This window comes from Dasypus novemcinctus, chromosome 17, assembly GCF_030445035.2.
Source record: "Dasypus novemcinctus isolate mDasNov1 chromosome 17, mDasNov1.1.hap2, whole genome shotgun sequence".
Classification (NCBI taxonomy): domain Eukaryota; kingdom Metazoa; phylum Chordata; class Mammalia; order Cingulata; family Dasypodidae; genus Dasypus; species Dasypus novemcinctus.
The window spans coordinates 51,999,757-52,016,195 of NC_080689.1; the positions used below are offsets into that span (position 1 = coordinate 51,999,757).

The 16,439-nt window shown below is 36.6% G+C and overlaps 1 protein-coding gene across 18 annotated transcripts in view; it reads left to right on the forward strand.

Annotated features, from left to right (window-relative positions):
- EHBP1 (EH domain binding protein 1) overlaps positions 1-16,439 on the forward strand; it is a 524,220-nt gene that overhangs the window by 285,514 nt on the left and 222,267 nt on the right. For all 18 annotated transcript variants that reach the window (XM_058278659.2, XM_071208862.1, XM_058278647.1 and 15 more), the window contains 2 exons: positions 1,038-1,219; positions 4,219-4,358. In XM_058278659.2, the coding sequence (XP_058134642.1) occupies positions 1,086-1,219; positions 4,219-4,358 (274 nt within the window). In that variant the 5' untranslated portion in view covers positions 1,038-1,085. The remainder of the gene's footprint in view (positions 1-1,037; positions 1,220-4,218; positions 4,359-16,439) is intronic.

The window sequence follows — 16,439 nt, forward strand, 5'->3', positions numbered from 1 at the left end:
AGGTCATACAGCTTTGAAATTAGGCCTTAAATTTTGGTTTCAACCCTGACCCAGCAAACTATAAGGAATGATTGTATATTGTTATATGACCTCTGACTTACCTTATTTACAAATTATCCTACATGTGAAAATTTCCGCTTGCCATTAGAACACAAAGTCAGGGATTATGTGTTATACATCATCATATCTTTCCAGAATTTACACAGTACCTTAGATATAAACTAATGTCTGTTCCTTATTTTGCTCTCCTAGGCTATCATTCTATAAAGGTTAATTACGAAAAGACAACCTATTAATATAATGTTAAATACCTTCGAGAGCAAAATAGGTTTCGTTTTGTGTTCGCATTCTGGTGAATCTGCAATAGCTGTGTTGTAAAGAATTTTGAGTTTACTGGGGTCAGTTAGCAGTGTCTGCCATAGGCATAAGAAGGTCTGAAAAACCACCTGTTTGTCTTCCTTAATATATGTGATCTTAAGGAAAGGAAAAAGAACTATGGACTAGAGTGACCAGAAAAGGCCCTGAGAAGAAATAAGGCCCAAATTACAAGATAGGTAGAATTCAGATACCATCAGCAAAAAGAAGGTAGAATGCAATACCACCTAAGCTGGGAATTCTTTTTTTTTTTTTAATGTAAGTGTTCAGAAAGGAGAAATGTCATTAGAATACATTAAATCTAATCAATGGAAAGAAAATAATCATTGGCTACTTCGTGATGCCTAGTTCTGTTCTAGATTCTTTTCTCATAGTAACACTGGAGACTTTCTGTCTTACTCCGTGCTTGTGCTTTCCTGGTGTATTTAGGAGTTGTCTATTCTCCCCTCATTTCTGTATGGGCCAGTTCTACCTAATTTCATATATGTCTTATAGATACAAAAGCTGTGGTACAACTTCAATGCAATTTTATTTTATTATTATGTTAGAGAATTTCATTGGAGAAGGAAGTTGTTAGGTTTTATTTGGTTCCGTTAATATTTTAAACTGTTTGGTTATAAAGCAAATAAGTCTAAAATATATAATTATTGTTTACCTTTCAGGAGTCTCCATCTGGTCGAAGGAAAGCTCTTGCTACTAGCAGCATCAACATGAAACAGTATGCAAGCCCTATGCCGACTCAGACGGATGTCAAGTTAAAATTCAAGCCATTGTCTAAAAAAGTTGTATCTGCCACTCTCCAGTTTTCTTTATCTTGCATTTTCCTTCGGGAAGGAAAAGCCACGTAAGTTTCTTTTGTCAAATAGGTGACTCCAAATTGTGCTTTAAAACAACCTAGGTAAATAGCTTTTGACGTAGTAGACTGGTAGCGTTGAAAACACCTACAGCTTACTATTCTTTTTTTTTTACTCCCCCTCCCTTGCGGCTTGCTTGTTGTCTGCTCTCTGTGTCCATTCGCTGTGCGCTCTTCTGTGTTTTCACTTGTTTCCCTTTTTTGTTACGTCATCTTGCTGAGTCGGCTCTCTGCGGTGCTTGCAGGCTGGGCGGCACTCCGTGGAACTTGTAGGCCGGGCGGCAATCCGTGGCGTTTGTGGGCCGGTGGCTCTCTGCAGAGTGCGGGCAAGCCTGCCTTCACAAGGAGGCCCCAGTATGCGAACCCAGGGCCTCCCATATGGTAGACAAGAGTCCAACTGATTGAGCCACAGCCACTTCCCCATACTATTCATTTTTGCCATTCTTTGTTTCAGAGTCTGAATTAAATTAATTCCTTGTTATAGTTTTTTTTTTTACTCTAAAGAATGAAAAATAATACATAAGTAATTATAGTTGGTTTCACATTTTAAGTTGCATGTAATAGGCTATCATAAATGCTTCTTATTAGTATTCAGGGTAAATAGTCTACAAAGTACGGACAGTTCAATTTGTAGAACTTTTTGATAGAGCTGAGACATGAAAATAACCCAAAATGAAAAGTTTAGGATAAGAAGGATGAAGGAACTGAAAGAACTTCTGCTAATTCATGTTCTTTGTCTCACCTTACAAAAATTGTATAGAAAGTTACAGTTAGATCATTATCCTTTTAAAAAATCATTTAAGCACTAAATGTATTACACAACTTATACTCAGTTCTAGCCTCCTAAAAGAGTAAAATTCTAACTAGATAAAGTGAGAGGTAAATATAAATAGAGCAGGCAAGAACAACAAAAAAATTCACCCTCGTTATAGAATATAGTCAAGTCAAAGGTAAGTGCATGCTAGAAAGCACATGTAGCTCAAGTGGTTGAGCACCTGCTTCCCATGTATGAGGTCCTGGGTTCAATCCCTGGTTTAAAAAAAAAAAAGATCTGTTCTGGTCAGGCCTTTACAAAATAAAAAAACAGCAAATACATGTTATGGGTGTATTGAAAGGTAACTACATACTTGGAGTAGAAGGTTAAAGAGAGGAGAAATGGAAATTCTATGCCTAGATTTAAAAGGGGAGGGGAAGAAGACAGCTATGAATATTTAAATATAATCTGAATCACAGTTCTGAATGTTTTTGACTTAGTGAAATGTGGCTACTATAACTGGCCATGTCTGCTTGACTGCTTAGACTGGATTCTGTACATCAGTCAAAATTAGATGTTTGGCACTCAACTACATGGCAGCAAATGACTTGGTGTACGTAACAAGAAACCTCTTTTCTAGGAAATTGACTTGTGTGATAGAGAGAGTGCAGAATGGAAGCAATTAGGCATTTGTCTTATGATCTTAAATTGTAGACTTAAATACTCAGAAATTAAAAATAAAGATCTTACCCTAAAGTTCAAGCCAAAATCAAAGAACAGAAAACAAAGGAAGAAAGAGAAAAATTCAGAGATTCTTTGAGGGCAACCTCCTTTCCACAAGGCAGAAGCAGTAAGTAAAGCAGCACCATTCACAGGAATTTGGGTGAAAGGAAATTCAGTTCAAACCAAAGGAATAGAGAATTTTCTCAGAACATCCCTGAACTCCCTCTCTATATCCTCCTTTCTTGCCTCCTTCACTTCCCCGGAGAAAAATGTCAAGTTTAAAATATGAGGAAATTTAAGGGGTAAAAATTAAACAGGTGAACATTTTTAAAAACTGATGTTATGTTCTTGCAATTATCTCTCATTGATAACTGAGAGATTTGTAAAGCATTCATATAAAGTAATACAACTTTTTTGTTTATGCAGACTTTGTATCACCAAATTTATTTTAAAAGGGCTGAAATTATTTTCTAGTGCTACACCTTAAATAAGATAAAATGCAAAGAATTTCAAAAGCTAGTATGTAGATTCATACTATATTTAGAAGACAGATGAATATTGACAAGCATTATTTTACACAGTAGTGTTTTGACTTTCTAAATTTGGAGAAGTACACAAAATTGAAATTTAGTTTGAATTTAACATGTTAGAAATATGTTTCATTTGTTTTTCCATTAGAGTGGTTCCTTAACTCTTTCGGAATTATTGCTCTTTTGAGAAAATGTGCACTTAAAATTTAAATAAAATATATAGGGATTTACTACCTTCTTCCCTTCTACCCACAAACCCAAAAAGAGTTCATAGACTTCAGATTAAGAACTTCTGTCACTGCTTTTGAAAATTTGCATATTTTAAAGTGTAGATCTCATTCGCTTTGCAAACTGTCCAACTATTTCTGGACACAAGTTTTTGTTTCCAGATTTCATGATCAGAAAACCTTACTTTAATCCCATGAAGAAAAATTTAGTCTTCCCTAGATCTACAGCACAAAATTTAACTTGTAACCAGTTAGTTTTAAATCCTGTTTTCTTCTTACTATTAAGCATGTCATTTAAAAATTAATGAACATGTGGGAAGCCTACCACATGGGAGGTCCTGGGTTCAGTTCCTGGTGCCTCCTAAAGAACATGAGCGAGACAGTGAGCTGACATGATGGGCTGGTGAAGTGAGCTGATGCAACAAGATGACAAAGTTAGATGACTCAACTAAGAGACACAGTGAGGAAAGAGAGACACAGCCTCCTTCTCACATGGGAGGCCCCACATTCGGTTCCCATTGCCTCCTAAAATGAGCAGACAGCAAGTGCAAACAATGGGGGGTGGGTGTTAAATCTTTTTAAAAATTTAATCTTTTATTAAAATTTTCAATATTCTTGTATAACTGTTTAAAAATAACTTAGCATTATATCTTATAGAAAGAAGGAGTATATTGATGTTAACATCTTAATAAACAGTTGTTTTCCAAGCAGTGTCATTTAATGAACTATGTATTATATTCTTAATCATTGATGTAGAGATGAAGACATGCAGAGTTTGGCTAGTTTGATGAGCATGAAGCAGGCTGACATTGGCAATTTAGATGACTTTGAAGAAGACAATGAAGAAGATGATGAGAACCGAGTAAACCAAGAGGAAAAGGCAGCAAAAATTACAGGTTGGCTTTATTAGCATTGAAGCTAAAAGTTTTATCTTTTTTACAGAGTTGAAAATCTTATTCTTGTTTCTCCATAGAAAAATAATGCCACTAACAAGGTGGTTTCTTTTCTTCTATAACCCTTCCTAATACACTATTCCCTATAGCTCTCTGAAAACTTTCCATACTTATGTTAATAATATAACAGGTTTCAGCAGATTAAGATCAAGTCCAAGGTTAGTCAAGAAAGCACAAAATGTTCCTGGAACTACTGATTATAAAGCAGCCTAAAAATACTCATATTCTTTTGTCAATGTATGAATGAAATTGCTGTAAGTAAAGACTTACCTTAAAGGAATGACAGGGTGAAATATGGAGATGTATTACATTAAATTATGTTGTCACAGACTCTTAAGAAGTCTGTGCTCATCCCTTCTTAAGCTTGACTATACTACTTAATGCTACTGCAGTACTATATAAAAATGTGGGAACTCTCCGCATGAGGAGGTTGATTATAACTTCAATAGGATATACTTTGATCTTTTAATTAGAAAATATGGTTTACTCTTTGTATAGAAGGCTTTGTTAGACACTAGTATTATGTAGGAATAAAAAGCCACATAATCATATCTGTATTGAGCAGTGTTGTACTGTTTTGATCACAGAAATGAGAGAAAAGGTGATAATTTATTACAAATCCTGTTCTGGTATTAAAAGGAAAGAAAGGACATTATTTAGCAAAATGTAGATTTAATGAAAATTTCTATGATAATTAGGGTTTATAGCTGAACCGTTATTGCTAAAACATATACATAGTTTTTTCCCCCATAAATTTTAGACAATCTAAGATTCTCTGACCCTAATTGAAGAAATTGTATTAATACTACTTTTGATAACTCAAATTTCTTAGGGATGCTACTATTTGTGCTATTATTTACATGTTTCTTTTCCCTGTTTTATGAAATTCCTTTAAGGTAGAGACTGTGTTCTAATCATTTTCACTCCTCATATTTAGCACATTTACGTGGAACATATCGGGAATTTAATATAGTTAATTGAAAGTCTGTAGATAAGTAAATATGGCTTCCCCATTCTAGTGTAGCCCACATTGATCATTCTGGCTTATTATCTTGTTCATTCATTTTCACCTCTAATCATATACTACTTCATGCAGGGGAGGGCAGTCCCATTTTGTGGAAAGAAAATGTTCTGGAAGACACATATAATTCAAATTGCAAATAATTCTAGACTAGTTTTCCAAAAGAATTGATTGAAAAATGTATATTTTGAGGGGGTAGAGAAATATGAGAACAGTGAGTGGTTAGATGCATGTTCTCAGTCAATAAATCCACAGTCATTGTAGCATATTTCTCTTTAATGTTACAGATTTTCTATTATATTTGCAGAGTGCAGTCACTTAAATTAATAGCACAACTTATGACAGTTATTTGGCTTTATTACTTACACATTAACATAAGTAAATTCCATTCCCATTATTAACTTACAGGAATATTTTTAAGCAGCAGTACCAACACTTTAAAAATGTATGATTGAAGTTCTTTTAGGAATTAAAAAGGTATTAAAATTTAACAACAATGGTGTTAAAATAATAGCAAACAAAATGTCTGTATATTATAAACATGGTACAAAAAGTTTGGTGGGTATTTTTATGTACCAGAAAAAGTGGCAGTCACTTAATATACAATTTATATTCGTTCTTCCTGCCAGCTTTGAAATTGTTACTATTCACATGATTTTTATGGAGGAAGGAATCATTATTTTAAATTTTGCCATTATTATAGCTTTATATTATAATGTAAATATGTATTATATGCTGTTGCATTACATCAATAAAAATCATGGGTTTATCATTTCCTCAAATAAGTTGCAAACTTCTTGAGGAAATAGACTATAATAATTATTTTGTGTATCAGAGTTTTTAAAATAATGCTAGCACCTAGAGACTAGTTGTTTATTCAGTATTTTCTTCTGGGAAGTTGCTGTTCAAATCAACAGTAATTGACAAAAAAATATCTTCTAAAATTAGAGTCTTTGCTAGAAGGCAAAACTAAATCTACAGTATCTGTGCTTGGATTAGTAAAAGATCCTTCCTTCTATTGGAGATTGAATCATGTCCCTCACAAAAGGCATGTTCAGTCCCCATCCCCTGGTCTTGTGGATATGAACCTATTTGAAGATGTTATCAGTTAAGGTGTGCCCAAAACTGAATGCGGGTGGCTCTTAATGCAATATAGCTGAAATCCTTATAAGCAAAGGAAATTGAACATAGAAAGAGAATCCATGGGGAGTAGCCAGAAGCTAGAAGTCAAGGGAATCCAGAAGAGAAAGGAAAATACATTACCATGTGCTTTGTCACATGTAGTAGAAAAGCCCAGGAACCCCAAAGATTGTTGGACAATCAGAAGATACCAACTCCAGGGGAAGCAAGTCTTGTAGCCTCTGAAACTGTGAGCACATATTCCTATTGTTAAGTCAACCCAATGTATGGTGTTTGCTTTAGAAGCCAACAAGCTAAAACACCTCCTTTGGCTGAGACAGAGTCTTCTGCTAACTAGAAACTTATTTGGGGGTTTGCTCTCAGGCAGGAATCCTTTATTGATGTTGCATATTTACCAAAGACTGATATATTCTACAGAGGTGCAGACACCAGAAAATGGAAAGGAGAATTTTGAATTGTAATTGGAAAAATCACTAAAGTGTAGCAGAAATTATAGACCTTGGAATTGGGGGAGCAAAGCCCAAATGTTCAACAGAACATTTACCGCAGGCAGTATTAAAAATTATTTATAGGGAGTAGATGTAGCTCAAGGGTTGAATGCCTGCTTCCCATATATGAGGTCCTGGATTTGATCCCTAGTACCTCCTAAAAACAAAAAAAACAAACAAAACAAATGAAAAAGCCAACTCAGGAGAGCCAATGTAGCTCAATGGTTGAGTGCCGGCTTCCCACATACAATGTCCTGGGTTCAATCCCCAGCCCTGGTACCTAAAAAAAAAAAATATATATATATATATATATATATATATAAAATGTCAAAACAGCGCCTACATTTATATGGTAAGTTCACAACACTTGAACCAATATTTGGTGATATGACCATCTTTAGTTAGAATTCATGTTGAATTTCTGAATATACATCAATAGGAAGGAAAACCTGACTCTTGCATACATGATAAGATACTACTGAGTACAGTACAAAAAAAATCAGGCTCAGTTGTATCAGTTTATAACAAAGCATTATGGAGAAACACAGATATTATGAGATACCTGAAAGGCCCTAGGTATCCTACACTTGTTGCAAAGACCACCATGGACTTGACAGGCTCAACCAGACATTCAGACTCATGTGACCTGAATAGACTACACTTAGCATTAGATTCATTAAGGATATTGGACAAGAAACACAGCATGCTAACAGGGCATTTCTATTTCACCACAGTCCTCACAGCAGCTCAGGTCTATTTCCTGACCCTGTCTCCCAAATGACAATAGGTTCTAAGGAGACAAGATCCATATATTTAGGAACAGGGATTACCTGGGCCGAGAATCCCGATGCCCCATATGAACTGATATCTCTTGTAACAGTCTCATAAGTATAGCCTCCAGAGTCCCTATAAGGGACACACCCAATTACAAAAATTTCCACATTCAGAGAAACTCAGAGTTTCCACCAATTAAATAGTCCATTCACAGTCCTCCTATCCAGATGCAGCTTATCAATCAAGAGTCATTTTTACCATAGCAATGTTGCCTGCTGTTTATTAATCTTTTTCCCATAGTTGATAAAATCAACTAAGAGAGATTGACATACTGGCTACCTTCAGGAACCAACGTCTAATAACACAGATGATAGTAGAGGAAATACCAGTTTAGATCTGAGGAGCTATGTATTAGTCAGCCAAAGGGGTGCTGATGCAAAATACCAGAAATTGGTTGGTTTTTATAAAGGGTATTTATTTGGGGTAGGAGCCTACAGATATCAGGCCATAAAGCATAAGTTACTTCCCTCACCAAAATCTATTTCCAGGGGTTGGAGCGAGATGGCTGCCGACGTCTGCAAGGGTTCAGGCTTTCTGGGCTTCTCTGGGCTCAGCTCCTCTGTTTCCTCCACAAGTCAGCTGTAGACTATGAGGCTCTCTAGGCTTTGCCTCTCTCCACAAGGTCAGCTGTAGACTATCAGGCAAATGGCTCTGTTTCTCTTCCTGGGGCTCCAGCTTAAGTCTTCAGCATCAAACTCCAACATTAAAAGCCCTCAACTCTGTTCTTCACCATGCCTTTTATCTGTGAGTCCCTGCCCACCAAGGGATGGGGACTCAATGCCCTAATCATAACTCAGTCATGACCAGGTACAGATCAGATTATAAGCATAATCCAATATTTCTTTTTGGAATTCATCAATTATATCAAACTGCTACAAGCTAGAACTGATGACAAGTGACTCAGCCCACTGAGGTTAAGTGTTCTGCTTGCTAGGGCCAGGAATTAGGGATAAGAAGGCCTCCTTTTGATTAGAAGGTTCCTAAGAATAAATTTGGGACTCTGGCCGAAGAATGCAATTAATTAGCTTCTGGTTTTTGTTGGACATCTACCCTCCAGTACCTAGGAGACTTCAGTTTACATGGGACTCAGGAACAAAATCATAGGATTGCTCTGGACTCAGTAAAATAAGATTGGCTACCAATTTTGGAGTCTGTGTAAAGGGTGAGAATTTCTGGAAGATCACACCTGTTATCTAGGTATTAAGGTTGGGAAATGGGGGAGAAGCAGAGAAGTAAAACAACTGTGATTCTTTGAGCTAAAAGGTATGTATATAAGGCACCACATTTACCTCCTTTTTTAAAAGAGTTTGAGACCCAAAGATGAGAAAATGTCTTCACAGTGTTTAGAACTCAGATGTGTCAACTCAGGTAATCGTAGAAATGGCAGAAGGCACAGACTACAAATTCAGCCCTACTTTTTGGGTCCCTCTTAAACCCAAACGCTGTTCTGTTTGTACTAACTTAATGACAATCAAAGATTCTCTGGCTCCCTGCAAGACTCTGGAAAAATTCTCCTGATACTGAGAGCTCATCTGACAGAGTGAGATTGCAGTGTGAACTGTGAAGCAAAAGTTAGAAACTCTTCACTATTTAGGAGATGAGCCAAAGGACAATAATCTAACCACCAATAGAATTTTCTGAGGATTTATCCCAGGAATACAAAGTTGGTTTAACCACATTAACAGATGAAAGGGGAAGCGGACTTGGCCCAGTGGATAGGGTGTCCGTCTACCACATGGGAGGTCTGCGGTTCAAACTTCAGGCCTCCTTGACCTGTGTGGAGCTGGTCCATGCGCAGTGCTGATGGGCGCAAGGAGTGCCGTGCCAAACAGGAGTGCCCTCCGTGTAGGGGAGCCCCAAGTGCAAGGAGTGCGCCCCATAAGGAGAGCTGCCAGTGCGAAAGAAAGTGCAGCCTGCCCAGGAATGGCGCCGCACATGGAGAGTTGATGCAGCAAAATGACACAGCAGAAAGAAACACAGATTCCCGTGCCGCTGACAAGAGAAGTGGACAAAAAGAAGAACATGCAGCAAATGGACACAGAGAACAGACAACTGGGGCGGGGCGGAGAAGGGGAGAAAAATTAATTAATTAATTAATTTTTTAAAAAACAGATGAAAGGAGAAAAACCATATAATCATTGCAATAAATTCAGAAAGGAGCATTTGACAAAACTCAGTAGCAGGTTTTTCAGCAAAGTTTTAATAGAAGGGATTTTGTCAGTTAGGTAATGGGCATCTATGAAAGGCTACAACTTACATCATACTTAATTGTGAAACATTGAACACTCACTTGCCTAAGATTGGGAACAATTTTCTATTCAATGTGATACTATAGATCCTAGCAAGGTCACAGGATACAAAATCAATATAGGAAAATTTATTGTATTCTTATATATGAACAAAAAGTATTTAGGGAATATGATTGATGAAATTAACAAAATAATTCCACTTACAATAGAGATAGAAAACATAAATACTTAGAAATAAATTAAAGTTAATTTAATTAATATAACAAAAAATGTAAAAAACTGGAACACTGAAAACTGTAATACCTTACTGAGGGGAAATAAAGACTTTAATCAAGAAAGAGTATATTAGTCAGCCAAACAGTTGCTGATGCAAAGTACCAGAAATCTGTTGGCTTTTATAAAATGTATTTATTTGGGGTAAAAGCTTACAGTCCCAAGGCCCTAAAAAGTCCAACTCAAGGTAGCTTTCTCACCAAAGTCAGTTGCCACGTTGTTGAAGCAAGATGGTGGGTGATGTCTGCCTCGTCTCTCCTTCCTTCTTCCTTTTAAGGCTCCGTGGGCCAGCTTCTTCCAGTCTCAGCTGTAGACTAACATAAGGTTTTCTTTCTTTATGGAACTTCTCAGCTGCTCAGTTGCTCTGTTCTCTACAGTTGCAAACCATCAGATGAATGGCTCATCTCTTGGGCTTTAACTGTTTGACCCTTCTCTCCTCTGGCATCTGTGGAGTTCTTTCTCTTCCTGTGTGTCTTCTTGAGTGAGTGTCCTTTTATATCAGCCCACCAAGGCATTGGTGACTCAACCCTGAGTCACACCTTACTGACTTGGTCAAATAAAAGCCCTAATCTTTTATCAAATAAACTTAAAACCTTTAAATTTAATACAATCAAAGAGTATCACACCCAGAGGAACAAATCAGTTTACAAACATAATTTTTATCTTTTTTGGGGATTCATAAATAATATCAAACTGACACAGAGAGCTATCCTATGTTCATTGATTGGAAGACTCAGTATTTGTATTAGTCAGGGTTCTCTAGGGAAACAGAATCAACAAGAGATATCTGTCAATAGTATGTGATTATATATATATAAGAGTCTCTCACGCAGCTGTGGGGATGCACAAGTCCAGGTTCCGCAGGCAGGCTGCAACCAGGGGCTCCAATGAAAGTCCAGTGAAGGTTCTTGATTAGTTCTGGGAGACAGTGACTGTCCAAATACGAGCTGGGAAATTCTCTCTCAATGCTGGAATCACTTCCCCTTTTAAGGCATTCAACTGATTTGGCTAAGTGTCACTCATTGCTAATGGCAATCTCCCTGATTGATTTAATCAGCTATCTATGATTTACCAGTGCAGTAAAATCAATGGTGACTAAAGTCCATAAATGTCCTTGTATTACAGTTAGTCCAGTGCTTGCTTGACCTAACAATTGGGCACAGTTACCTGGCTGAGTTGACAAAATAGTCTAACCATCACAGTATTGTTAAGATGTCATTTCTCCTAAAATCAGTCTATAAGTTCAACTCAATGGCAGTCATCAACCTAACAGACTTTAAAAAAGAAATGCTGATTCTAAAATATATTTAGAAGTGCAAAAAATCTGAATAAAATTGAAAAAAAATGGAGGCTATATACTACCTCACATCAAATTTACTGTAAAGCTGTACTAATCAAGATAGCATGAAACTGATACAAGGATAGACAGATCATTGGAACAAAACAGTCTGAAACTTACTTGGTCAGTGTTCAACAAAGGTGCCAATATAACTATGTGGGGAAAGGAAAGTATTTTCAACAAATGATATTGAAATAATTGGAAGTCCACCTGGAAAAAAGGAACCTGAACTCCTACATCTCAGCATACACAAACCTGATTCAAGGTAGACTGTAAACCTAAATGTGAAACTAAAACTATAAAGCCTCTGAAAAAACAAAATAGGACAATATGTTTGTGACCTGAAGTTGGCAGCAGTGTCTTAGGGCACACAAAATAAGATATGTAATTTGCCCAATTACCCGTAAATAAGTTCTCAACATTACTGGTTATCAGGGAAATACAAATTAAAATTGAAACGAGAGTCTTCTGGGAAGATGTCAATGGAATAGGTCAATAGAGCTCAACACTCTTACAAAAACAATGGAGGAAGGGCAAAAAGCTGTCTTACAGACCTGCTTTGGGGATCTGCAGACCAGGAGAGTGCTGCATGCCATCTAGGAGGGAAGGGGTCAAAGAGAGGCTAAAACAGAAACCATGAGTTTTGTTGGGAATGGCATCCATCCCCCACCCTCAAGGCGAACAGCCTCGGTAAACCTGTGGCTCACTGCAGCCTACTGAGAGGGAAACAGAGGTAGTCCTCCCTGGGAAGAAGGAGGGTGTGGTGGGATGCGGAGAGTGGTTTCTCTTCAGTGAATTTGGGTATAAGAGCCCACTTTGAATCTCTGCTCTAGCCAGCCCAGCAAGTGGAGGTTGAGAGAGACACTTCAGTGGAAAGAGTCACCAAGGCTTACCATCTGCTGGCAGGCTGGTATTAGAGATACAAAATGAACATGACATAGATGTACAGCTCTTGAATTCCATTTTTTATGTAATGTGTGTGAGGAGAATGTCTAGGGTCCTTAGGGTGGAAATGCCTAGTAGGCAGTTGGAAGTTCATGCCTAGAACTCATTATTTATTAGGGAATTTTATCTGCATTTATGTGTTTTAGCCAAGAGATTAGATGAATTCTTTCAGGAAGAACAGATTTAGAGGAAAAATCAAATGGTACTTATGATGGGATCCTAGGGAATAACAATATCTAAGCGGCAGATGGAAGAATAGTTATCATTAAAGGAGATATTAAATATCAAAGAGATAGGCAGAGAATCAGAGGATACTAGTGTCCTGGAAGGGGCAGCAGGAATTTCAAGGGGAGAATGGTTAAATTGTTTACTCACAGATAGGTAGGTATGATAAGAACTAAAAAGTATTCAGTATATTTGACAAATAGAATATACACTGGTGACCTTAGAGCAGTTTTAGTAAGGGGAGTATAAAGGTGGGGATAAAAGATTGCAGTAAGTAGAAAAATAAATGGTAGATAAGAAATTGTAGACAACTAATATTTTTAAGATATTTACTTAGAAATATTAAGAGACTGGCACAACTAGAGAAGATAACAGTTGAGGAACTTTTTAAAATTAATTTGGGTTTAATTTATTAATATTAGTAATCCACTGGGAAGGAACCATTGGAGAGGGAGGGAGATCCAGAAGAGAGGAAATACTCAGTGTCTACTTGTCTGCATGAAGCAGCCTCTCCTTTCCTATTATGATCTGCTGTGGGATTGAAAGTCATTATTAAACCTGTTAGATGTATCCATAAATCAAATATTTATGAACTCAAGCCTTTAAGAAAAGTGAAACTTTTTTGACCTTGGTTTCTGCTAGGAAGTTGTAATCTTGCTATCTTAGGCCATCAAAAATTAAGATATATCTGTACAAGTTTTTGTTTTATTTTGGAAAGAAGAATGAGGATGCTGCAAGATGCAGAGTTATGATCTAGCTCTAGGCAGTTCTTTTCCCCCTTTTTATTCAAACTATGTACTTTCTTAAAGGAAAAGTCATCTATTCTTCTTGCCCTTCCCTTCCCTGCCCTTTTCTCTTCCTTGGGATAATCTTTGGTGGCCAATTTCTTTTTTTCCTTTTAACATTAGAGACGCAAATTACTTGACTCTTTGCTTAGATTACCTACACCTAATTTAATTTACCTTTTGGTTCTCACCAGTGTGAAGCAAGTCCAGGATGACACGTTGTTACAAGGACTAAATGTTCTATACCAGGGATTTATTGCTCAAATTAGTGTAGAAATTTGTATGTGCCATTTATCTGTCATTTTTAGGATTGCTCAATTGTGTATATTTTTGGTGACATGAGGTTTTAATAAATAATAAAATAGTACATAAATACAGTGGGCTGGGGATTTTTTGGTCATGGGAGTGAATTACTGGAAAAGCTTCCCATTAAAAAAAAATACTGGGAATAATATTTGTTGTAATTCTTCTTGTAAATTTATTACTTTTCTTCAGGTTGTAAAAGTAAAACAGATTGTAGGAAATTTAGAAGAAACAAAGTTTTTTTTAAAAGGAGAAATATGTAACAAAATTATAATTTTAGTCTCCAGGCCCACATCTGTAACTGCCTATTAAATATCCCATTTGAAAGTTTCATAGGCACCTGAAACTTTAAATATAGCAAACTTAATAGCCCCTGTCACCGTGCTAGAGCTACCATTCACACAGTCACCCAAGACAGAAACCTGACACTTATCCCAGAATGCTTTCCCCATCCTCCATTTCAAATTAACCATCAAATCCTTCTTCTTTATCAAGAAAATATAAGTGCCTTCCCATAGGAGTGGTGATACTGAACAACTCACCTTCCCTCCTGTCATGGTTTTTCCAAAGGATTCCATCATGTTGCTACTAATGCTGTTTCTAAAACACACATTTGAACTTGCAGTGGATTCCCACAGACCTCAAGGTAAAATTTGCTTTCTTTACTTTGGTACACAATAACTTCATGACATGGAATTTGCCAGTCAAATCTCATACCTTACCCCTGATATTTTAAGCCACAGTCTACTTCCAGGTCCTTAAATATTTCATATTCTCATTTTCTCCCTTTTGTCCTCCTGGAATGCCTTTATATCCTCTTTTATTTTTATAATAATGTCAAATTATCTTGTGTTATCTAAAATGTAGACAAGTTAAGGAAGCTTCCTTGGCCTCAGACTGAATTATATGCTTTTCTTCCAGTGTCACACAGCCTGTGATACATATATCAATAAGAATATTTCTCATAATATTTATCATACACTGTATGTTGAGTTGCCTTTCTGTCCCATTAAAATATAAAGCCATGAGGGCAAGCATTACCAAAGGTGGCATGTAAAGGTACATGATAAATGTTTATCAAATAGATAAATCATCTTTTTGTGGAAGTTGCTTTTTTGGTGATTTAGATTAACATTTATTTGCATACCAAATGAAGGGAGCATTAGTAAAGATAATCCATTACCTTTTAACTGTTAATATGAGTGAAAGTTTTAGATCTAGGAGTGAGGAAAGGATTTAGTTAAGCTATGAATAAATAGGGAAAACTACTAGACAGGAAGGGAAACCTGTCATCAGTGAAGAGAATGGGTAGAAGAAATTACTTTGGACTGGTTAATGAGGAAATGATTTTAAGTGCTTTTCAATATCACCAAGAGCATAATAAAGAAAAGGAAATAGTCTAAACATTCAGAGAAATTACAGTGTAAATATTGTCTGTATCATGTGTAAGTGTCATCTTGATCATATTTAAATAAATACCCATGTGTACCTAAAATTCTACAGAAAAAAGGAAGAATATTAATGTTTTGAAGAGAAAAACCAAGCCAAGGGAGCATATATGGCTCAAGCCTACCTCCCACATGGGAATTCCCAGGTTCAGTTCCCAGCGCTTCCTAAAGAAAATAAGCAAAATCAATGGGCAGACAATGAGAAAACAAAAAACAAAAACAAACAAACAAAAAAACATTGAATTGTACACCTAAAATATATGAATTTTAAGGTTGTGAACTATACATCAATAAAATTTTTTTAAAATGTCTAATATTTCTTCAGTATTCCTTACAATGTTTATTACATAAGATATTTGATGAACAGTTGATTTCTATCCTCATTGAGATTATATCCTAGAATATAGAATAATTAAAATGTACTAGCTATGTAAAGAAAACTACAAATATTTGAACATTATTTAAAAAAAATTTTTTGAGCTAGTGATTGCATATCAAGAAATAAAGTACAAATAAGTGATACTAATTGTATTAGTCAGCCAAAGGGGCGCTGATGCAATCAGCAGAAATCTGCTGGGCATTATAAAGGGTATTTATTTGGGGTAGGAGCTTGCAGTTACCAGGCCATAAAGCATAAGTTACGTCCCTCACCAAAGTCTATTTCCACTTGTTGGAGCAAGATGGCTGCTGACATCTGTGAGGATTCAGGCTTTCTGGGTTCCTCTGGGCTCAGCTCCTCTGTTTCCTCCACAAGATCAGCTGTAGACTGTGAGGCTCTCTAGGCTTTGCCTCTCTCCACAAGATCAGCTATAGACTATCAAGGGAACTGCTTTGTTTCTCTCCCTGGGCTCCAGCTTAAGATTTCAGCATCAAACTCCAACATCAGAAACCCCCAACTCTGTCCTTTGCCATACCTTTTATCTGTGAATCCCCACCCACCAAGGGGCAGGGACTCAATGCCCTAATGACATGGC